General features: G+C 40.7%; 1 protein-coding gene across 2 annotated transcripts in view; it reads right to left on the bottom strand.

Moving 5' to 3' along the window:
* Positions 1 to 23,617, bottom strand: part of LOC118810484 (regulating synaptic membrane exocytosis protein 1-like) — an 84,802-nt gene that overhangs the window by 11,707 nt on the left and 49,478 nt on the right. Inside the window, exons 5-24 of one of the 2 annotated variants that reach the window (XM_036574281.1) lie at positions 21,280 to 21,584; positions 19,276 to 20,165; positions 16,134 to 16,174; positions 14,884 to 14,994; positions 14,477 to 14,576; positions 13,776 to 13,899; positions 13,132 to 13,178; positions 12,900 to 13,015; positions 12,673 to 12,803; positions 12,370 to 12,541; positions 11,171 to 11,324; positions 10,395 to 10,451; positions 7,416 to 7,614; positions 6,380 to 6,475; positions 5,595 to 5,657; positions 2,993 to 3,103; positions 2,624 to 2,713; positions 1,990 to 2,067; positions 270 to 341; positions 46 to 111 (exon numbers count right to left, since the gene is read on the bottom strand). In XM_036574281.1, the coding sequence (XP_036430174.1) occupies positions 46 to 111; positions 270 to 341; positions 1,990 to 2,067; positions 2,624 to 2,713; positions 2,993 to 3,103; positions 5,595 to 5,657; positions 6,380 to 6,475; positions 7,416 to 7,614; positions 10,395 to 10,451; positions 11,171 to 11,324; positions 12,370 to 12,541; positions 12,673 to 12,803; positions 12,900 to 13,015; positions 13,132 to 13,178; positions 13,776 to 13,899; positions 14,477 to 14,576; positions 14,884 to 14,994; positions 16,134 to 16,174; positions 19,276 to 20,165; positions 21,280 to 21,584 (3,023 nt within the window). Of the gene's footprint in view, positions 1 to 45; positions 112 to 269; positions 342 to 1,989; positions 2,068 to 2,623; positions 2,714 to 2,992; positions 3,104 to 5,594; positions 5,658 to 6,379; positions 6,476 to 7,415; positions 7,615 to 10,394; positions 10,452 to 11,170; positions 11,325 to 12,369; positions 12,542 to 12,672; positions 13,016 to 13,131; positions 13,179 to 13,775; positions 13,900 to 14,476; positions 14,577 to 14,883; positions 14,995 to 16,133; positions 16,175 to 18,085; positions 18,121 to 19,275; positions 20,166 to 21,279; positions 21,585 to 23,617 lie in introns of those variants that run through there. The other variant, XM_036574280.1, reaches the window with a different exon arrangement.

Genomic DNA, 23,617 nt, shown 5'->3' with positions numbered 1-23,617 from the left:
TATATGGATGTGATATTAAATGATATGGAATGTGTAACTCCTTACCGCTCACTGTCAGATATTTTCTTGCCCGTTTTCTGACAGTTAGGCTTGTCCAAAGTTCTTGACTGCCTATAATATGTAAATGTTTAAAGCAAAACAGAAATAAAAGAATGAGCGGAAATCACTGTGTAGTTAATGAAGATTAAAGGAAATGGGAATGAAAATGCTGGTTATGTATGTTTGAATTCACATTCTCCTTTCAAGTAGGCTCTGTGTGCACAGTGTACCTCTGTGCCACTGGCCTTGCACTGAGGTGGTTTACTGTCTCCTGAGTAGGAAAAATAGGCTCCGAAATCCAGCTGATGCATGCCATCAGGTCAGAGACACGTGGGTGACGGTGAAGGGAGGGGACAAAGACATAGACCGACACATGTGATTACAGAACGGATGAAAGACAAGTTTCAGCAAGACATTTCTCTTGTTACATTTTACAAAACAAACAATGCACGATGGAATGTGAGTGATGAGCAAAAAACATTAAAGACAACAAATAAGGCCATACAATGTTATGCTTGTGTAACAGATTTCGTTTGACTACATCTCTTGAGAAAAGATTGTCTGTTTGGCAACTTATAAACCACTTCAGCCTCTCAGGAAATCTGTGCAGCACTGCAATGCGCACCTGCCATGTAAGCACTCAGTTTTACCTATCACTGCATGGGCACCCCTGATTTCAGTCCCCCATTATTCTTTTAATTCGTTAGACAAACTTGCATGGCCTATTTGCTCAACATTATGATCAAACACATATTGTCTTTTTCACCGGGTAGTGTGGTAGAGTTGAGCACCCATGTTGAATTTGGTTACTCTTGGGTTGCCAGGCCTGAATGAATGGGTGGCAAGCAATGGTGCAAATCACTGACTGGTCAACGCAACCATTACTTAATTATCATGTGGTGTCATGTGGGCCCCCTCGTTGTGGAGATATTAGCTTGTACTATAACCAGAACAGGCTGAAAAATTGGGCTTTTTGGTGTGCTATTTGAGCCAAATGGTTCAAACTGTTTGTGCTGTTTTTGTCAGGTTTTACTAGTGATTTTAAATATATTTCTGAAACATTACTGTCAATTTTAGTTTGAGGTTTATGGTTTCTCCTCATTCAAAGAGGTCTAGAACTTACTGGTTTAGTAAAAGTGGAAATAACTGCCCAGGGGCATTGCTAAGACTTTCATATAAGCACTTTACCACATTGCCCAGTGGAAAACGACATTAGTGAGTAGATGTGACTCTTATGTAGCCATCAGTACATTCATGAGTCATTGAGGATAATTCATTCCTCATTCTGAAATTGATAATGCACTGTAAACATGTAAACAACATCCTGAATCTTCTTCAGTAGTGAGAACCCAGAAAAAACAATCAGAACACAGCAAGAAAGGAAACAAGAATAAAAATCAGTAGAAAATTAATACATATTGTGAAGCATTTAGTCAACATCCAGTGAATTTGTATCATACTGACCTGTAGAACTAAAAAAAAAATCACATCACTTAAAAACATCTGGGACAAAATCTATACTAGGCCAAGGCTCTGAACTACACAGAAAGCAGCAAAGACCATAGGAATATCAAGGAAAAGGAGACGATATAGACAGGAAGTTTCAAGAGATCTACAACGACAGCAACAAATCAGGTTTTTGCCGTGGGGTGGAGGGGGGTGCTAAAGAGAAGAAGAATTCTACAAAACAGTTCACACTAATAATCTACAGCACTCACGCACGCACAGGACAGCCAGCTTGGGGGTTGGGAGTCAGAGTGAATCAAAAATGAAGCCACAGGTTAGACGGAAACCAGAATACATCTAGTACACAAACTTCATTAAAGATTAAAGCATGGGCTTAGCTAAAGGGCACATGAAGTAGCGGCCTAGCTGAGGCAGGCAGTTAGGACAGGAGAGGAGAGTTTTCAGCGTTAGCAGAGGCGCTCGGGGGGGGGGACAGGGGGGTACCTGTCGTCCTCAGGGGAGGCGTGTTGGATTAGAATCCTGGGGCTGGTGGGTCGGGTGCAGGGGGGAGACTGGGTGCTCCTGAGAGAGTGTGTGTCCAACGCACCCCAAGAGGTTGAGGTGGGAATGGGAAAGAAACAGGGCAAGTCAGGACAGAGACAGGGACTGTGTTTATCTCACATTTATGATGTGCTATGCAGAAGCTCAGGGGACAGTCTTATCTGAACCTACCCAACACGGTACACCCAGCACGGTACACCCAACACAGCACAACACAACCTCTAACTCTCTACCATGCAGCAGGGGAGAAGTACAAGTATGAGTCATAAGAGTCTCTGAAAATAAACTCTTTATTGTGAAAAGACACTAAACTGACGTGTATTAATTGTATGCCCATGTTGAACAAGTTCCATAAGTGACAATATGCAAAGAGTGCATGTTCCCTGTGATTTATAAAGTAAAGGTGAAAAAAAGAAACAATAATAATAATAATACACCTACAAAGTTAGGTTAAAGAATGGTAAAGCGATGAATGCATTCTTACGTAAAGCATACAAGTCTGTGAATGATGGAAATGATCAATAAAAACAGCAAAACAACTCAAACTAGGCGATAAAGAAAGAGGTCTGGTGAGTACCTTTCTTGTTCTGGTGAATTGGAATTTGAACCTGGTCTCAGACAGTTGGTACTAGCACTTCTAACCCTGTCAAGAGGGGGCTGCAGATCACTAGGATCACAACATGCCATCCGATGGAGAGACGGAAAGGAGGACAAAAAAGACAAAAAGATGAAGAATAACAAGCAAATAATATTAGATACAAAAAAAGAACAGGCTTTTCTCATCATGGCAAAGGAGACTGGAAAGCATGCAATGAAACCTGCTGATAATGACATAAGACATATCATCCTTACGTTTTTACAGGCCAGTGTGCTTACACTTCTTTATATATACTGGGATGATTTTGTGTCCGTCTTGAGAGATCTATGGGTATGATCTAACTCTTACCTAATGGTGCTGTCATCAGTGAACCTGAGCACACGCTGTGCGACAGTTCGGCGTGTGGCAGAGACCACTGAAGGCTGGGGCTGAGTCTTAAGGCATGCAGGAAGGGTAGAACTTAACACACAACCATGCATGGCATACACACAAAAACACAAATACACAAAAATACTATCTGAGTAAAATTCAATGAGTAACACTGGAAAAAGCTAAATTACAATAATATAACAAGGAATTGTATTAAAATTGCCTAAAAATTATGAGAAACGTATAATAAAATGACCATAACGTTGCTGACTTTTAGTGGTTTATTAGAAGCCAAAATATGCATAACTTGAATAAGTAGCGTTAATTAACACATCATTTGTATAATCAAATTTAGAGTGCACTGTTGTTTTGCATCCACAGAAAAGCTGAAAGGTAGAAGAAAAGAGAGGGACAGAGTTCCCCCACACACCTCAGGGCCTTAAACCATGGTTATTTGGGGGAAAAAAAACATACATTTGAACTGCTTGGATTAAATGCTTGGATTTGCATGTATTAACATACATACATCTAATTCAGCATTCAGGTACATTATTAGATTTGAGTGACAGACACAGTATAAGCAGTTTCCTCGTAAAAACACAATTAATTTAACATTAATTGTTTGTCTTGCCAAATATGAAAAGCCTCTTGTGTGTTTTAATAAACTGATTTGCTTGCTTGATGGATATAATGCATGGCATGGCACTCATACAGCACTGTGCAAAAGTCTTAAGCATTTAAGCACTCTATTTAAAACCATTTATTTTGGCAATATGTGTGTGTTTGCTGGTAAAATCATCCTATATCATTGGGATAAATGCAAATAAACATGAATACAACAAAAAGAAATCAACAATTTAATTTGTTTATAAAGTAGTTAGTATCTTCTTAGTTTGAAGAACAAAGTTTCGTTCCAGATTTCTCCTCCAGCCATCACATACATGTATTAAATTCCATCACCAGCACACCTGACTTCACTTAATGAAGCACCAATTATCCAAACCAGGTACTGGATGCTAATTACTATTAATTAAGTTACTCTTATTAGTCCCATAACAGGGAAATTTCACCTCTGCATTTTAACCCATCCATGCAGTGAAACACCCACATATACACTAGTGAATGGACACACACTAGGGGGCAGTGAGTACACTTGCCCAGAATGGTGGGCAGCCCTATCCACAGCATACAGGGAGCAGTTGGGTTGCTTGCTCAAGGGCACTTCAGTCACATACTATCAGCTCAGGGGATCGAACTAATGACCTTCCAGTCACAAGGCTGGTTCCCTAGCCTCCAGCCCATGAATGATGTGCTGCCAGAGGTTAGAAATCGTTAAACAAACATATTGATATATGTCAAAAAAAGCCTACTTATTGTACTAATATTATTGGTCTGTAATGTAAGTGTTCTTCTGGGCTCTTTAATTGTAATTTTCTCAGGTGCTGAAAACTTTTGCACAGGACTACACATGCTTAACACAATACGTAAAACAGAAAGAGATCTATGTTTACTTAAAGCCCCAAACAGGAAACACTGCAGCTTCCAAGCTAATTTTATTACCATAACAACAGAGGAACCACAAAACACATACTAACAAATAAAAACCATATTGCTGTTGTCGGAAGAAAACCTCATATCTCCAGAATGGTAACTTCACAGGAAAAGGAAAAAACCTACTTTACTTTTAATGTAAGTCAGTGGAGCCAGACTTTTTTTCCAAGTCATTTTGGGCTGTTTCTTTTGGTCCATTCTTCATGAAATTTACACACAATGTAAAAGGCAACAAGCATTTTTCAAATTCACAAACTGAAAAACAACAAAAATGGAGATACGAGGTTTTGTTCCAACAGCAGCAATATATACATTTGCTACATTCTCTGCAAATGAGCTTAAAGCCAGTCCCGGGTTCATTATTGTGTTATTTTAGCAAGTCTGGGGCTTTAAGGGCAAAAATATTTTTTGCCTCCTTACCTATAGATGTCTTTATGAATGCCATTGACTAAGAGGGGCATCTTAGGAGGGAGTGTGCTATACCTTCTGACGTTAGAACAACGTGCAAGCATGCAAGAAGTGGATAATAAAACAAAGTAAAACAACAGCAAACGTAATCCAAAAAGCAGAAAAAAAAGGCTGTGCATTACTTAAGAACCAGCTCCTGCCGGGAAGTTGGCCTCTCTATGACAGGTTCTCTGATTTGTACACTGATGCCGTGATTAAAATAAATGTCATAGTAACACTCGAATAAAGTATGATGGTTATTCTGAGGTTAACTAAACTGTTGCCTTGTAGAGATTGCTGGTTTTGTCTTTAGGCAGTGTGCCATTAAAGAGTGGAAAGTTCCACTGGTAATGGTTCTTGTCAGTGAGCTACTGTGCTGCATAATACTGAACGAAGACCAAGACAGTTTAAATAGAAACACTCGAGAGAGAATACGGAAAGAACATGATAGCATCTACGCCGCACACATACACTCAATCAAACTGAATAGAAGGGCCAAACAAACTAGAAAAAAGGTAAGGTGATGATAATAAAGCAACATTCTAACTCCTAGTAAAGATCCAGTTGGGACCCAGTGTTTTACCTTTTGGTGTGCAGGCACTCTGCGCTCCTACCCCGCATTGATCTGTGTATCAAGATGACCTCACTGCAATTACCATGAACATGGGTGACACATGAGGGAACAAACAAACAAACAAAACAATAAACAAGCAAACATAAATAAAGAGCATGGGTATAATAGGACTCGGAGCAGAGCGTAAATATCTTTATAACAACAGAAGTTGAGCATGATAAGGAGCATATGCTTTAATGAGCAATACATTAAATTACAGAGCTTATTATTTGATTCCCAACCATAGAAATAGTTTGGAAGAATTTAACCAACATTCCTCTGGACAAAATGAACCATCAGTAAATTCAGAATCATGTGAAATGGTGATGTGAAAATAAAAAAAACATGATGGGGAATATTGGATAAATTCATTCAAACTGACTTCAAAGAAAGCAGTTACAAATTACGTATCCTGCATGGAATGCTCTTTTCGGAGGTACAGGCCTACCCTTATGAATGCTCTATATCTCACAGGCCAACTTTAATAATGTCAAACTCTGAAGAAGAAAGTGGTTTGCTCCTGGTTTTCCCTTTTTGAAAAACATGATATTACATTAATGCGTACAAAGCATTATAATGCAATATCATTTCTGTTAGCCAGTCTTTTTCCACAGTGAGCTCTGAGACTCACTGTATCTGCAGGACCTCTTCAACATCAGTATCAAGTAGAGACAAAATATATGCTATAAGGCACATGGAAGCAACAGAAGACGATGTTATATTTCAGTCATACACAAGCACTGACTCTTCTTTACCTGTCATCCACATACTCTCTCTCCTGTACACGGCCACGGTCATGGTAACGGGTGGGGGAACGAGACCGCCGGCTATGCTGAACCTCATCTAAACTCCTGCGGAGGGTGGGAGAGGGAGAGAGAGAGAGAGAGAGAGAGTGAGAGAGAGAGAGAGAGAGAGAGTGAGAGAGAGAGCGGAAGAGAGCGTGAAAGAGAAAGAGAGAGAGAGAAAGAGTGAGAGAGAAGGAGTAAAAAGGTGGAAGAAAGAAAGGGGGAAGAGAGACAAAGAGAGAGAGGAAGAAAGAGGAAGAGAGGGAGAGATAGAGAAGGGGAAGAAGGAGAAAGAGAGAAGGAGAGAGAGTGAAAAGGTGGGAGAAAGAGAACAGGAAGGAAAGTTAGAGAGAGAGAGAGAAGGGGAAGAGGGAGAAATAGAGAGAGAGAAAAGGTGGGTGGGAGAGAGGGAGAGAGAGAGAGAGAGAGGGAGAGAGAGAGGGAGAGACAGACAGAGAGAAGAAGATTTTACCATTTGTTAAAAGGCCCATATCTTGAAAAAACAACTTTTCCACACATTTTTAAATAGTTTGACGTGGTATATAACGACTGTTAAAGTTTCAAAAAGTACCACTCATTCCGTCGTCAAATATCCATATAGTCCATATATGAAAAATAAGCTGCAAAAACAGTCAGTTTTGAACTCACTCTTTTTGTGATGTCACAGAAAAACTATTTAAAAGTATCAGCCTATTCAGCCTACAGCAACTTAGCTCTGCTCATTCCCTCTGAAGTTATAAGAAGTGTTTCAGTCCAGAATGCTTTTTGAATGAGGCACAATACAGGGCAATCAATCACAAAAACATTTTAAGTGGGCTTTGAGAAAAAAGATAAAACACACGAAAAATGTAGGATGAGGACACTTTAATGTAACTTAAAAAAATGAAAGTTTTGCTTTTCAACATTTCTATTTGTTTATTCCTCATGAAGTATCCACACAGGGTAATGGGTAGCTGCGTTTTCATAAAGAGAAAAAAGTAAGCCCACCCCCTCCGCTGTTCTTTACCTCTGCATGGGGATGTTAGCAGGCCGTGATCTGGCCCGGCTCTCCTCGTCTCTGTGAGGGGATACAGAGCGAGAGCGATGATGCGTCGACCTCTGCTGCTCAGGAACCTCTAACGTGGTCCGATCTCTGTCTCTCTCCCTCTCCCTCTCTCTGTCCCGCTCTCTCTCCCTCTCCCTTTCCCTTGGCCGACTCTCTGCAGCTATAAATAGACAAACACACACACATGCACAGACACACACACATCCAAAAAGCAATATTTCAAAAATAAATACTACTTCAAAAAATGCTAAAAGAGGAAAGAGTTGTTTAGCTCATTTTAAAATATGCATGCAAAAAAAAGCACCAAAATGATACCCGTTTCATTCAAGTGTCTACTTTTCCAAAACAGCAGCCACATCTGTTCACTGTGATGACATTTGAGCCCAAAAACTGGATGGAAGTAAACTTACTACTTGCTGTTTACTTAGGAAAAATAGTTTACATTCCTATTTACCTAAAACTTTTGTCCAGATCTTGTTCTATTAGCCAGCTACAGAGCCCTCTGAGCTACCAGCAATTACAAACTAAACATCCTTAGCTAAAGAAATGAGACTATAAAAATGCACTTTACATTTGGACTGTCTTCCAAACGACTACTTTAATTTATTGCTTGAAGAAGTTTACTGAGCAGAGAGGCTGTAGAGAAAGTAACAGTCATGCTATGAGCTGAAGACCTGCATGGATTAATGTCGTTCTACAGAGCACCTCCTTTAGGTGCAGCAAAGCCACAACAGAACTCACAGTCATATAAGACGTGCTGCTTTTGGAGAATGAAAGCAAGGTATCGAGGGTAATCTACCACAATCACTTTATCATATCATGTTCTACTCTCTACCATGCAGAGAGAAAAGAGAACGTAACTCCGAGGAGAGGACACATCAGCCTTGTTTTGTGTGTACTCTTTTGGCTTTTCTCTTTCTCTGGTATCATGCACACCTTGTACTGTGTAGTGTGGTCAAGGTCTACTGTGCGGAGAAAAGCACTGGAGACAGGACACTACCCATGGAGGCTCAACTCTCAGTCTCTAACACAACAAATGCTCTATGCTCTAGTTTTATACAGTAGACTGAGTTGCCAGTTTATTAGGCACAACCCACCTTCACACAAATTGTACATTCTGTCAGTTATAAGTCATATAACTGAGGTTCAGAGGGGAATCATAAGGGCCTTCTAGGGTTTCAGACAAATAAAAAGATTCTGGGAAATAAAAAAATTGTGTCTGTAATTTTTATTTTAGTTTTATTTAATAGAATCATCATGCTTTTTGTTTTTTTAAACTCTGCAAGTATTGTAGTACTGCTTGAAGTTTTGGTTAAAAACAAGTTCTTGAAACGCAGAACGTAAATTTGTCCAATCATGATTTTTTTTCCTGTGGTATCCAGTTAGATAGGGCCAAGCAGGCTCTCCCATTGGTTAGGACTTTAGGAACTGGTCTGAAGGCCTAATACGTCAGATTAACCACTAACATATTTAGGAAATGAAAGTGGAATCAACCAATCACCTTTTGATTTCCAGTGGGTGGAACAAGCTTTGTAAGAAAAAATATCACTCTACGCTTTCTGGAAGTTCTAGATATGTCACTGACTGTTAATACAAGCCAAAGTCTAACCAGCTTTCAGTCGTTAGAAATGAAATACAGTGGCGGCAGCTCTATGCCAGGACTGTTTACTGAAGGAGTCACTGTAAGATTGCTATATATGGTGAATATATGTTAATTTTTTTTTCAAACTGCAAATAAAACATGGAGTATCTTTTATGGGTTTCAAATGTTTGTTTTTAATCTAGAACGGCAAAAAATGTTTATACGAATTGATGTTTTTTCCTCGTTTTGCCACTCCTGCAGTTTGTATTACAATCAGGCAGATTAGCGTTTTTAGCTTCAGGTAGTGTTCAGTTGTGCACTGGACGAGATTTACCATTCATGTGAAAAGCAAAAATGTACCAGTGGACGAATACAACTTGTTAATCAGAGGGGTCAAGGACAATGGCGAGAACCGTGTAACCAAATAGACAGGCCACAAACAAGTCACATCTGATGTGAAGAATAAAAAGAGTATAATTTCAGAATGCACCACTCATCTGACTTTATCTCAAAAGGTCTATAACAGCCGAAGACCATGTTGTCGGCAAACAAAAACTGATGAGGAGTGGAAACAAGTTGTCTGGTCTGATGAATGCAGGTTCTTTTCGTGTAATGTAGATGGAAGGTTCAGAATTTAGGACATGCAACAGGAGTCCATGGAGCTGTCCTGTTTGGTATCAACAGTACAGGCCAGTGGTAGCAGCACGCTGCTGTAGGGAATACTTTCCTGGCATACAATAGGGACCCTGATATCCACAGAAAAAAAAAGTATGAACAGCACAGTACCTTTGAACGTTATTTCAAGTTCACCCCTTCATGTCTACAGTTTTTACACATTTGGATGGCCATGTCTTGAGACATAAACTGTCACCAAATTCCATTGCTTCAGTGGCCTGCACAGTCCATGGTTTTTAATAATATGGGGCATCTTTGGCATTGGGTGAAAATGGCTGTTCATGGTGAGACTGTGTAGCCGTCCAATCTGTGGAAACACAGTCATTTCTGCATGGAAACATATTCCTATGCAATGCGTACAGTATCTTGTAAAATCCTTGAATATTTTTGACTTAATGCTGTTCTGAAGATCAAAAGAGGTGCATAGATAATAAACCTAATAAACTGGCAAATTCTGTGAGGTGTGGTGTGTATCTGCAGCAATTTAGCATGTGAAGATAACACAGCACATGCTAAACACATTTTATGGCTTGCTGCATTGTCTCATTGGTGCGTTGTCTCCAGGACTACAGCAGAGGCTTTCAGTAGCACTGAAAGCCAGCTGCTGGCTTCTCTCTTTCTGTATTGAATTGCACAAACCACAGTTTTAGGGTAAGTTACTGGCACCATGCCCCCCCACCCACCTGTAGCCACTACGCCAATACCATCATCATAATCTGTTTCTGTGATACGCTGAGAGCCTGCACAGACACACACAAACACATATGCAGACAAACAGACAAACAGACAGACAAATTGATAGATGAACAAAACAAGCAAAAGACATTCATACATACGTGAAGACATGAGATTCTTACATGTTAGAAAAGGCCACATATAAATGTATGTACATATATAACCAGTCATTCACATACACTCACACACACATGGCACAAAAGAAATTTATGAATGTATAAACTCCATAACAGTCAGAAAGCATTAATGAGATCATGTTTGTTCAATAAATAAACTTTTAAAGTGAGGTGTTTGAATAATTATAGTCCTTTCAATTGTGCATTTTTTCCACACTTCTTTGCTAAAGAGTTTGTATAGTTAATATACAGCTGTGTGCAAAAGTTTAAACATCTCCAGTTAAATTATGTTTTGCTAATTTTCTTATTGTAAATATGGCATTTTTTGCAGATTTTAGTGGACAGATTCTATTTATTTGCTAAGTTTAAAACATCAATGTGCCATAACATTTGCACAGGCCGCATTTTATGTTCTATTTTTTTCCAATAAGTTACATTCAGCAAATAAACATTAAAATGTGCAGTAGCGTGTTCTCTGTAGAGGACTGTGGACTGGACACCCAAACTTTGGCACAGGACTGTAAGCTGTGTAAATAGCTTCCTTTTTGCCCATTCCACACCCTATTTTTACACATTCAAATATGACACTGTCCTCTCCATTCACTCACGCTGCAGCTTCTTGGCTGGCGTGTCTGTGTGGGTGTGTCTGCGGGGCAGGTACGGTGAGGGGTGGGGCAGCGGGATGGAAGAGAGGTCATGGGTCTGCAGCTTGTACCAGTGAGGCTTATCATCCAGCAGGGCAGTCTCCAGCTCAATCAGGATCTACAGTGGAGTGAAAAATGAAGAGAGGTTAATGGAGAAAGCTACAAGTATAATAAAGCACTACTCAAGCTGAATTAGTTTTACCAGGGGACGTTTTGTAAAATAATCCGATACATAGGGGATAAACTATCTGCTCTTGGCCAGGGAAATGATCTTAAATCTAGTTAGTATATGTAATGACTCATTTTATGACATTGTTGAGTATGTTTAAGGATTATTTAACCTATCTCTAAACATTTTTACTTGACAGTTTCACTAGTAAAGGTATGTACTCCCAATGAAACTATTGGATATAATGTGCTTTCACTTGTCAATATATTATTTTTGCTGTAATTTCCTCAAATTCCTACTGAATGCCTGTATTGAAATGTCATAGGCTGAATTGTTTATGCCTGCGTTATGATAAAGGAGCCACACTGGAAGACAATAATATGTTCTGTTACTATGTTAGTTTGAGGTTCATTCAAAACCAGGACTAGTACTACTGAAGGAATTCAACAAGAGAGTTGTCCATTCCTGAATTATTATTTATCAGACAGGAAAAACAACATTGTAGATTCACAATAGACGTAATCACTTAAAAACAGTATCTACCCAGACAAAAGTAATCCATCTCTAACAGGACTTCATGCTTAATTGCACTATGTAAGACTGTTTTGTTAAAGTTGAAAGAAGTAGCATTACTGAATCAGGAGCTAAAAACACATGAAAATGTGGTGCACATGCACTGCGGCAAGTCACCCTCTAAACCTGACATAGTCATTTTAAATGTCAGAGGTGTCGCATCAGATTTTGATGTAGGTTTTTAAACCACATCACGTCTTTATGTATTAATGCCTCAAGCACCTGCTTAAAGGTCCAGCTCCAGGTCTCAAATGCAAAATCAACAGTATACTGATGAAGATGTGTTGACAACAGTAGATACTTCATTCATAGAAGACATGTTGTTCTCTTTGAACAGTCTTTCAACATGTTTGCAATCTTCCAATTCATCTTACATAATGTAGCTTTAAATGTGATACACAAACAAATGTCTTTCCCATACCTCTCCCAGGAAGTCGCTTTCCTCGTCTTGCACTCTGGGCTGGTCCCACACTGTGATCTCCAGCATGTGCTCCCTGAAATCCCGCCGGTGCACATGGGAGTACACAAACGTCTGGTTCCACTTGGGCTCCAAACTCTTCTTGACCGTCTTCGTTCTCCGCTTGCTTTTATCACTGGCAAAGACACAGAGAATGGACATATATGACCACAAAATCAAAACAAAACGTGGCCATAACCAAAGATCAGACTGAAGTGCAGTTTCCATTCCTGAAGATCAGTATTCGTTCTGTTGAAGTCTGAGCACCTTCTATCAGGAAGAAAGTACATTTTGACGTAAGGGTTTCGGGGTCGTCCATCAAGTCTTGGGGGTAGCTCTTTGGCCTGCAGCACGTTTACTATCAACTGATGGCCCACCTTATCATACCACATTTTCACCTGCAAGACACACAAGCAGAGGTTTCGTACACAGAGAAACGTGAAACCGCATAAAAGCGTGAGAGATGTTAACATGCTGAGTAGTATTGTATCCACCGAGAGCTGTCCAGGCAGGAGCTGGGGTGCGTCTCTCAGACCACTGGGGCTGGAAGGGGACAGGACAGATATAGATGGCCGCTCCATCTTCTGAGACTCGAAGGAGCTTGAACCTGCTGTAGAGGCATAGAGACAACAAAGGCACCACTAAAATCACAACTGACACCATGCTGACCTGAGGGCTAAGCAAACAGCAATTACTCCAAGAGATGGTACTTGAGATAGTACTCACTAGATTCTAATGGAGGGTGTGATGTTTCGGGTATTCTTGGTATATCACTGGAAAGAAAAAATGAATGTATATAAATTCCATTTAAATTCTAACACACACACAGATACACACACATACAGAGCCAGGACGATCTGAACCAAACATTGCAGGGTCGGCTGATAAACACAAGGAGTAACAGTCGGGAGGTAGACGCAGAATAGTGTGCGGCTTCTGTCTTTGAGGGCTGCGCTTTCCATGGGGAAATCGACAGAGGCAAATGGGGAGAGAGTTGGGGGGATGAAAATCATCTCATGGAGTTTGTTTTACTTACTGGTAAGATTTATACACCCTTCGCAAGTGTTTGGAGAGAAATCAATGAATACATCTTTTTAAAGAGGTAGGAGGACAGTGCAAAGGAGAATATAATGGCTAACAGTGAAAACTAAACACAATAGAAACATAAATTACAGCAGAACTCCGCAATGCTGAAGTAGGCTAGACTGAGCAAACACTTGTGCCTTGAGTGCAGACTTCCTCTTGAATAGACTATGACAAATCTCTGTGCTTAAGAGATCCTGCAGGTCATTTGCCACTGAAATAACACTAGCTGCGGTTAAAAGGAACCGATCTGATTAAGAATGGTAGGAAGGTAATGGAAGACTTACCCAATGGGCCTTGAAACAACTAATTCAACTTGGGGTTCCGTCTGGGAATCCAAAATGATATTGTAAACTTCCTTCTTAGTTAATCCAGGTAATGATTTACCATTCCACTGTAGCACCTCATCTCCTAGAGAGAAAAGGAAAGTATATGGAAGGTATGCACCATGTGGGAATTCTGGGCCCATGCCAATATCCGCTATTTGTCATATCTGATGATCCCAATGCTAATACAAATCCACCTGGTTTAGCATTACATAGAAATGTGACATTCAGTTGTAGACTTTTACAAAGCCAGCAAAATGAATAAAATGTAGATATTTTGTTACAGTAGCCCAGGTTCACTTAAACACTGCTGTTCTGGAGATCAATAAAAACATCATAAAATACTGATTTGAAATATTGGAAAAATCTAAACATCTGTTCAATGCCAATATATTTTTAAGCAAATATCTGCCAAAACCAATATGATTGCGATATATTCATGAATTCCTAGTATATAGTAAAATTAAAGAACAAATAGACACATTCCTCCTCTTCAGAGTAAGATACAGCCATGAAACATTATGGGAATCTCTGTGAAAAAGCAATGCACTGAAATAAGGACATTGCTCTAGATATTTTCATTTACCGTTTATTCAATTGTGTGGTTATGTTGCAGATAATCTGACACAAAAGTGACAAAAGTGAAGCAGAACTGAGCTGACCTGCCCGTAAATGGCCCACCACATCCGCCAGGCTTCCCTTTTTAACTTTGGTGATGAAGGCCCCGAGTCTGCCTGTTTCTGTGATCTTTCCCCCTACCACCTACACACACAGCACAAAAAATAATACAGTAAACATAGGGAAAAGACTATAGAGAAAGCTTACAGGAAGAAAGAATAAATTATGTGATTAAAAATGCCAATTTCAAAAATGTTTTAACAAATAAAAACATATTTCCTTCTCCTATAAAGTTTCCATTTCTGAGATACAAGGTTTTCCCACGACGGCTTTGATATGCAGTCGGGCAATATTAAATCATTCTGTTTGTGACAGTACACGGAGAGGACCTGTGTGTGTAAGCATGTGTAACAGTGTGTAATTGGTGTCGGAGCTGTGTGTGTCAACTAACCTTTAGCCCCAGCAGTGCTCCAGCCTCTTTGGGCATGGCCGTGCGCTTGCTCAGAGTGATTCGGCCGATTAAATGATCACCTTCCTTGGAGGGCTGCCATGTAACCGGATGCTGGAGAGAACAAGGCAGTGATTTAATCCCATCAGAGGGGAAACTGTCTCATTACATCTAACTCTCACCTTACATGTGCACACACATCCAGAAAAAAACATTCTTAAACTACACTACCTCTCAAAAGTCTGGAACATCGTATTTTGGTTTATTTATTTTCTATACAATACTAACATTTACAATTTAGATTGAAACTTTCAACAAAAACAGAATTTTTATTATTTAAGATAAGCTAACATTTTATTAATCCCCAAAGTGAAAATAGGGTGTTCCAACACACAGGTACAAATAATAAAATAGAATAAGAAAATGTATACCATGAAATACTATACAACATAAATTATATATATACATATATATAACACATATGTTGTGTGTGTGTGTGTGTGTGTGTGTGTGTGTGTGTGTGTGTGTCTGTTTGTGTGTACGTGTCTGTTTGTGTGTACATACATATATACATAGGCCTACATACTATAGCTATACATACAATCACAGCTGTATAAACTGAATTCAAAGTATTTAAAGTATTTTGGGAGCAATAACAAGTTACTAAATAATTAATTAATAATATACAGCTTACTGGTTCAGACAGTGCCTTCAACGTATGGTGTTAATGAATGAGAAGAAGCTGTAGGAAGGGAGGAAACTTGCCTCTGGTTCTTAGTGGCTTCTGCTTTAAGCTAGAAAACTTGACCTGCACCCCCCCATGTGTTGAACAGAGGTGGGAAAGACAGGACTGATTCAAATGGTGTAGGGTGGTGAGGTGCTATGTCACGGGAAGCAGAAGGTAGAGATGGGAAATTTATGGAAGTAGGCGGAGTTTCAGATAGTTATTTCACAACATCATTGATTATCTATTTACATTCTTCTGTTATTCTGGATGGTAATTTTATTGTAACGTCACTGATGTTATACAGCCTTCTCAATTATTTTCGAATCTTCTCACAGCTCTGTTCATCATTCTGGTCACATCTAAATATTTGAAACCTGTGACATTGTGCAGGATTAACAGTAGAATCATTGAAATTGTACTGTATCCCATTCCTGTACTGTTGTGGTTCTACATTAAAGTTATTTGTTAAAACAGCAATAAAATCTACACCTCCTGACAGTTAATCTAACGTGCAGGAAATACATACATGCCATACAGTGGGGTCCAGAGGATAGCACTCCCAGTCCCCTGAAAAACAGAGGAAGAGAAGCAGAGTGAGCTCAAGTGAGGCTTCAGAGTGTTCAGAGCAGCACAAACATGCAGCCTCCCTGCCTGACGTGCTGCTGCTTTATGCTAGCCAGAACACACACTCTCCAAACCTGCTGTTTACACTCACAGCACTCCGTTTAATGAACATTTGGGCTCCGGAGGGGCACAGTCTGCCAAGCTGTCACCCTAAAGCACGGCCCACTCATTTCGCCCTACAGGACGAGGGCGCGAATGGGGATTAATGGGGCTTCTGTGCTGCTGAACTTGTGTTTGCACAGCTCTTAAGAGCTTCATTTAGTCTCTTGACAGAGGAAGCTTGATGACATACAATGGCACACACTCACACACACAGTGGCAGTGTCAGAGCTTTCCATGACGTTGGCCTCATATTTACTCTTGGCATGTTTTATGGAGGGGCACCATGTGCGCATGTGTGCCCCTCGACTGACCGTTTTCTGCTTTTTTCTGAGCACATGGGACATCTCAAGTGCCAAAGGCGATCAGGAGAGATGGGTATGACGCACAGTAGTGGAGCGATGAGCTCATGATTTAGTCTCTCTCTGGAACCTTGTTTACAAACTCTCTGAATCATTCAGAAATGACTAATGACAAATTTAAGAGTTAATCACTATCAAATGACAAAAAGACAGGAGTTCTGATACAGACACATATCACTCATTGTACAACCATGCACGCTGACATACTCAGCAACTGTTAATGGTAAGGTCCATCTGTATAGATTTCATTCATATTTTCTTAAGCTCCTCTAAGGCCATTATGTAGTTGATGCTGACACAGGTCTCATGCAGAGCTAAAAAAGGAACGTGTGCATAGATGACTCTGGCTTGTTTGAAACAAGCTTTGATTAACCACTCACCACTCTTATTCCCTTTTTCTTCCAGCACGACTACGTAACTCAGTTTGAATTACTGACTGGCCGAGGAGTTTAGCTGATGTGTAGTGAAACACATCAGTGAAAAAAAAGAAGAAAAGCTCTAGAGGGAGGTAAGACCTATGTGGGTTATGATGTGGGTTACAAACAAGAAGCTTAAAACTATACTGAATGCAATGCATCTCTCCTTAAAGAGACTGTTCTTCACTATGTAACCCAGTTTTGTTCCTAAAAGTGTTGCCCTAAAAAAGTTTCTATAAAATTAAACACACATATACACACACACACACACACACACACACACACACACACACACACACAAAGGCCATTTGTAGATTATCCTTACACCAACAGACAACCCACAACAGAAAAGTGGTCAATCATGATGTCATCGGTGTGAGACCGCTATAATGCAGATAAACATGTTGTTTCTCAGAAAAACATGTCTTAAAAATTAGCAACTGTAGCAGCACATCAAAGTTTATTATCACAGCTGTTTTGTGTCATACTCTCATGACCCTGATGACCTTTCAATCTACACATCTGCCAGAAGGCATCACAAGGTGAAGATTTACAACCAATACTTTGATATCAAAAGTATTGAATGCACAGCTGTCCAAGAAGTGTTTGCATGCTTCAAAAATGCACCTACTATGTGCAAACATATAAAAATCCACATTTTACTTTAAAACAATGAAAATACACTGAAAAAAATCGTTCAAAATCATTCTTCCGTTTTTTTTTTATACTACTGATACTATCAGTTTAACTTTATACAGTACTTTGAGTCACAATAAACTGCTCAAAATATTAATGCCAAAAACGAATATGTAATAACTAATATAAACTGATACGTTATTGGCCGAAAGGAATCAGTACATATATTTTATATCAATGTAAAACAAGGCCAAGCCAAATCAATTCACAAGCTAATGAAAGCCTCTAGCATCAGTGGTACACTGCTCATATCCTGTGTGTGGAGCTATCAGGCCTCTTACCTGCAGTGTAAATGAAAGCTCTCAGTCTGATTAAGTCCTGCTACAAGGATAAGAATGAGTTGGTGCACTGCTCATTCTCTTTTCTCTCTCTCTCTCTCTCTCTCTCCTCTCTCTCTCTCTCTCTCTCTCTCTCTCTCTCTGCTGTTTACATTTCATCTCCAGCTTGTGTTAATACACTGACCTTTTAAGTCTGTGTTCAACCACTTTGTCCGCCAAACAGCATGCAACCATGAGCACAACGTCTCCTACCCTACACCCGTTATTGGTTTAGCTCACTGGTCCAAACACACACACACACATACACACACACACACACACACGATTCACTACACACCATTTTTTCGATCAAAAATATATGTCTTTGTCAGAAATCATTAATAAGTACAATCTTATATACATTCTTCCGAGCCTCAAAGAACCTAATTTGTCACTGAGGCATATCTAAAAAGAATCCTCAATCAATCACCAGCTGAAACAGTTCAGTTGACTGTTTGCAAAATCTTGACTGATACACCTCTCAACCAATTACAATAGTCCTTAAATATTACTCCTTCCATCAAGCAAAGGAACACCTCAGACAGAACAAACCTGCAGTGAGAACGGCACTGGCAGCAAAATGGTGGAAAGGTGTTACTGAGGAATGCATATATATGATAATGATATATGGGGAAAATCACACTTACAGCTCAGTGTCAACTATCAACAGACAGATTTATGCTGCTCTAAACTTTACCCAGATGGGTAACTTTATCTGTTTTTGATAAAAATCATTTAATTTGATATCTAAAGATATATAATGTTGCAGAACAATGTTAAGATCTTTTCTTAGCTGGTGACAGTTTTTTAGTCTGTTAGTACAAGTGCTATGAATGCTGCTAGACAGCCTGAGCTAATAGCTTGAAAGATATAGGAACAAAAAGTAAAGGACTGTCAGGACTTTGCAAATGGGCAATTTTACCTTCATAGAACTCCTTTTCTAGGTCAGGACTATGTTCCAGATAAGCCAGTCTATGTTCATGCATTCTAATTGACTCACAGAAACCCTTAAAATCAAAAATTATAATTCATTTATAAATATTAAGGTTTGTTATCCTGTAGCTACGATGAATTATTCAGTAGACACTATAAAGGTAATCTGTATGTAGTTATGAGTACTACACATGTATTGGGAAATGCTCAGTGTGTCCCACCTCTTTCGCTCACGCTCTCAATATCCACGTCTTCGCAGCTGGTGTACTCGGGCGTGGAGCCACCCTCCTCTTCTGAGCTGCTGACAGACATTTGCCTCTTGTTACTGCCGCGCTTGGTCTTGTAAGGGCGGGGCGGAGGCGGTCGCAAGGACTCGGACTGGTCGGAGCTGAGCGAGTCATTGCGTAGCATGCTTTCAGCCTTTTCCCGCTTGGTCTTGCGCAGCATGGCGGCCGAGCCGGGCTCCAGGTGGCTCGGCTGCAGCTTCCTGCCCCATTCTGGAGGCTCCCTGAGCTCAGGGGGGCCGGCGGGCACAGCAGGGCCCACTCGGAACCCTGGTGCCGGCGGCTGGGGTGATGGGGTGTGGTTCGTTTTAGAAGGAAGAGGTTGCATGGCAGGTCCTCCCTGCCCCCCAGTGCCCCCCACGGTCCTCTCCCCAGAATAAGGTTGCTGCTGGCCCTCCAGAGAGGCCTGCCGCTCCTCTGACCACCTGCGGCCCACTCTACCCTCCTTTCCAACCTCTCCAGCGTCCCTGTCAGCTATGCCCCCCTCAGGATGTCTGATTCGGGGTGCCTTCGGGTGTGGATGGCCCTCTTGCTCCCCAGACTGGGGCTTGGCCTGGTGTCGTGTGGAGCCAGGCTCACCTCGGTACTCCTCTAAAGGTGGCCTGTGCCCACCCTCTGTCCTTCTGGGTTCCCCTAAACCTCCCCTCTCCAGCTCAGCATCGCTTCGCTCCTGGGATCGAGTCTTGAGCAGCCGTCGGCTCTCCCTGCGACTGTCTCCCACTTCCCGCTCCTCTGAAGCCTGGGACTGGAGTTTGGGTAGCCCCCGACGCCTCTCACCTCTCTGCCCGGCCTTGCCATTCTGATCTGAGGTTGACGACTGCTTTTTCCTGAAAATGACGAAAGCAAGGATCAGAGGACCCTAGATGGATTGCTATTTAAGGTCAAAAGGATTTATCACATTCTCATTTTAAATAAATTGTTTAATCTATGTTGCTGCTGTCGAACAACAAAACATTGTGTCTCTAAAATGGTAAATTTCCAGGAGATGGAAAAAATATTGAATGGAAGTTAATGGAACAGACAACGTCACACAATGTTAAAGGCAGCTGGTCTCTAGAAATGGAGATACAAGGTTTTGTTCTGATAGCAACGATATGTAAAATTTAGAACTACATACAGCAAGGTATTGCTTAACACAAGCATGTCTGCACATGGGAAAAGGCAATAAATAAACTGTAATAAGTAAACTGTGCCATGGAATCATATTTCTTATAATTACCAATAACATAATTGACTACATCCACTGTATGACTATTTTCCTGCATAGAAGCAAGACACCTGTTCCACCTGTTCCAGTAGACTTCACTCACTCATTAAGCTAAGCTAAACTAAGCGTCTTCACATTGCATACAAAATTCTCTGTCTAATAGCAAGAACAAAAAAGAGTTTAATTGAAAAGATGAACATTTCTTTTAAGTGTCAAGTAAGAAGTTTGTAAGAAAAGTCTATTTGCTGAAATTACAAAAAAATATTATTGATGTACAGTGATATAGAAATTATATTGGTATTGACAGATATTTGTTTTAAAAATCAACAGTTGTTTAAATTTGACAGATATTGCAAACTAATAATTGACAATATATTTATTGTTCTCTACAAGAGCAGAATATTTATTTTATTTATTCATTTTTATGCATTTGTAACGCTAAGGAAATCAGTGTTATATTTCTCTGTTATGCTAATGCAGGTGGATTTAGTCTGAATTTCTACATTTCATAAATGTTTATGTATTAGCATGGACAAATATGTACACATAAAATATCAGATATCAGCATTGGCCCACAGTTCCCGTATCTGTGCCTCCCTCAATAGATATGGTAAAAAATAACCATAAACCATGTACAAAAATTGATTTACAATAGAATTCTTAAAAAACACAAACAAACAACGTGAAGTGGCTTTCTTAATTAAGGCACTACAATAGGGAGGGAGGATGAGTACCTGTCTCGTGGTGGTTCACTGCGGGAACGGGATGAAGGCAAGTCGGCCTGTCCAGCAACAGGGCCTTTGCTGGGGTTAGTGGAGGCAGGCAGCTGGCTGTCATGGGCAGTAGAGGCAGAGGAATCGAGGTGGATCTGAGACTTAGGGCGCACTTTCTTTTCTACTGTGGGGTCTGCACACATGGCTGGGTCACTTACTGCCGTTCCAAGCCCTGGCTTCGGCTTTGGCCCCTGTCCCGGAAACCATTCCCCTGATTTAGTGAGGATGTCCTGCTGCTTACGGCACTGGTTACATACCCACATTACCTGCAAAATGGAGAGCGCTTTAAGGATGGTGAGCTTAGAATACATTCCACCTTACCTTGATTTAGGGGTGACAGCATTGCCTAGACATACAGCACCACCATTATGGAGTAGCCCACCCATTTTTGTGACGAGTGACTGTGTTTCAAACACAAATAAATCATTTTCTTCTAATGCAAATTAGAACAGAAATGTGATGAGATGGGATTTACAGCTGACAGGAAGACCCCATTCTGTCACACATGATTTGCGCAACCAATTAAACACTGCTCAGTTCAAAAGTGCGTTTGCACCACACCTCGACATCTGCACTGTAAACATCTGTAAATAAAAAGTAAATATGTGCAGTTCCCGCAAACCTAAACATGAAACCATGTTAAATAGCAATACATATCCTGAGTATGTATAGATAGTATTCGCTTGACATCACACTTGTCGCCACCGCCATATTGTTGACATACAACCGGTGATGACAGTGGCGACAGCAGCACTCGTAAAGCCACCATTTGTACACCGTTAGCTAGTTAATAAAGCATCCTGACAGATGAAATATAGCCATGGTGTTCTGCATGGTTCATAGCTGTACTAACAGCAGCAAAAAATGGTGTAAGCTTTTATAGCATCCCAGCTGCCTGACGTCATGAGGGAATAGAGGCTGAAGGAGAAATCTTTGGCAATGGCGGTTCACTTGAATGCAAATATAGGCAGTGTCTGGGACTGGGCCTGTGTCTGTGCCTATTCATACAGCATTCTGAGGCAGGAGGGCGGACAGTCATGTCCGAACCTAATGTTTCTATAAAACGCTGCCTGCTGTGGTCCCTATTTTCGGACGTTTTTGAAGGTAGTGTAGACGTATCCTTTGCCACATTATATATCCCATAATCCTGGTTGTCCACACCGATGCGGTAAAAAAAAATTGCAGAAAACACCAGAACTGATACAGTGAACAATGCTGCCTGCTAAGGCACAGGCAGCAAAGCATTGAGACAGCTGCCTTTAGTTTCGGACAGAGCCAAAGTCACCAGCAATCCGTGTGTGCTGTACATCAGTGGGGGCGGGACTAGTTTCCATAGCAACAGGGAACCAATGAGGGCGGTGCGATGCGCAAAGTGGACACAACTCTCTTGTGTGTCAGAGAGCAGAGAAAACCACTAAACACATGACAAACTAACCAGAACTGGAAAGTGAAAAGGTAATTAACAAACTTGGTCAGTAAACTAAACAAAATCAATAACTAATGCAATGTTAATAAACACATATTATGCTGCTAAATTAACGCAGTTCTGTCTTACTTATGAGCTAAATGGTAGGCTAAAAACAGCCTATCCTACCTATTGTTGCTTCGGTGTAGAATAAGACACACAAAACATTGCGCTTTAAAGGAGAATGCTCTTTTATTGAACAGGCAGCAAAAAAGAACCGCTGCTCAGCGCTAGCAGACATAGCCCAGCAGGTAGGTCTCTTCTAACCACACAACTCTTCTTCATGATACAAACTTATCCACAACCCAGCACGGAATAACACATGCATCACACAGACACTTCACTGAGTTAACAACAGCACCTTATTTACAAAGAAAGTCTCTTCTACTGCAGGCACAGTGCCTCCCAAGAGCCTCTGCGTGTGGATGCTCTGCATGGCCACACCTCCCGTGCTCCCAACGCATGCCAGTAGCGGGATGCTACAATAATTTCATTGTGCCTATCAAGAGCAGCCAGGTGAAGAATTTGACAGTGCTACACCTGGAAGCAGTGCCAGGGCCGCTGTTTTGGGTGGGCACGACAAATTTGAGGGTGGGCCAAATGCTCTTGTGGACAAACCTTCACTGTCTCTCGTGCAGCTTCACCCTTGCAGACAAACGTTCACCATCTTCTCACCGGATTCAGTCTCTCTCGCACAAGGACCCTCAGCTTCTTTCGCAAATTAAACGTTCATTCCCTCTCGCGTTTCCCTGCATGTCGTTTGTCATATTAGGTACTCCATAGATTAGTGTTTGCTAAGCATCATTCAAACACGACAGTGTTTGTTTATCTCTT

This window comes from Colossoma macropomum, unplaced genomic scaffold (assembly GCF_904425465.1).
Source record: "Colossoma macropomum unplaced genomic scaffold, Colossoma_macropomum, whole genome shotgun sequence".
Lineage (NCBI taxonomy): Eukaryota > Metazoa > Chordata > Actinopteri > Characiformes > Serrasalmidae > Colossoma > Colossoma macropomum.
Note: the sequence above shows the minus strand (reverse complement) of the source record. Positions and strands in the feature narration are given on the sequence as shown.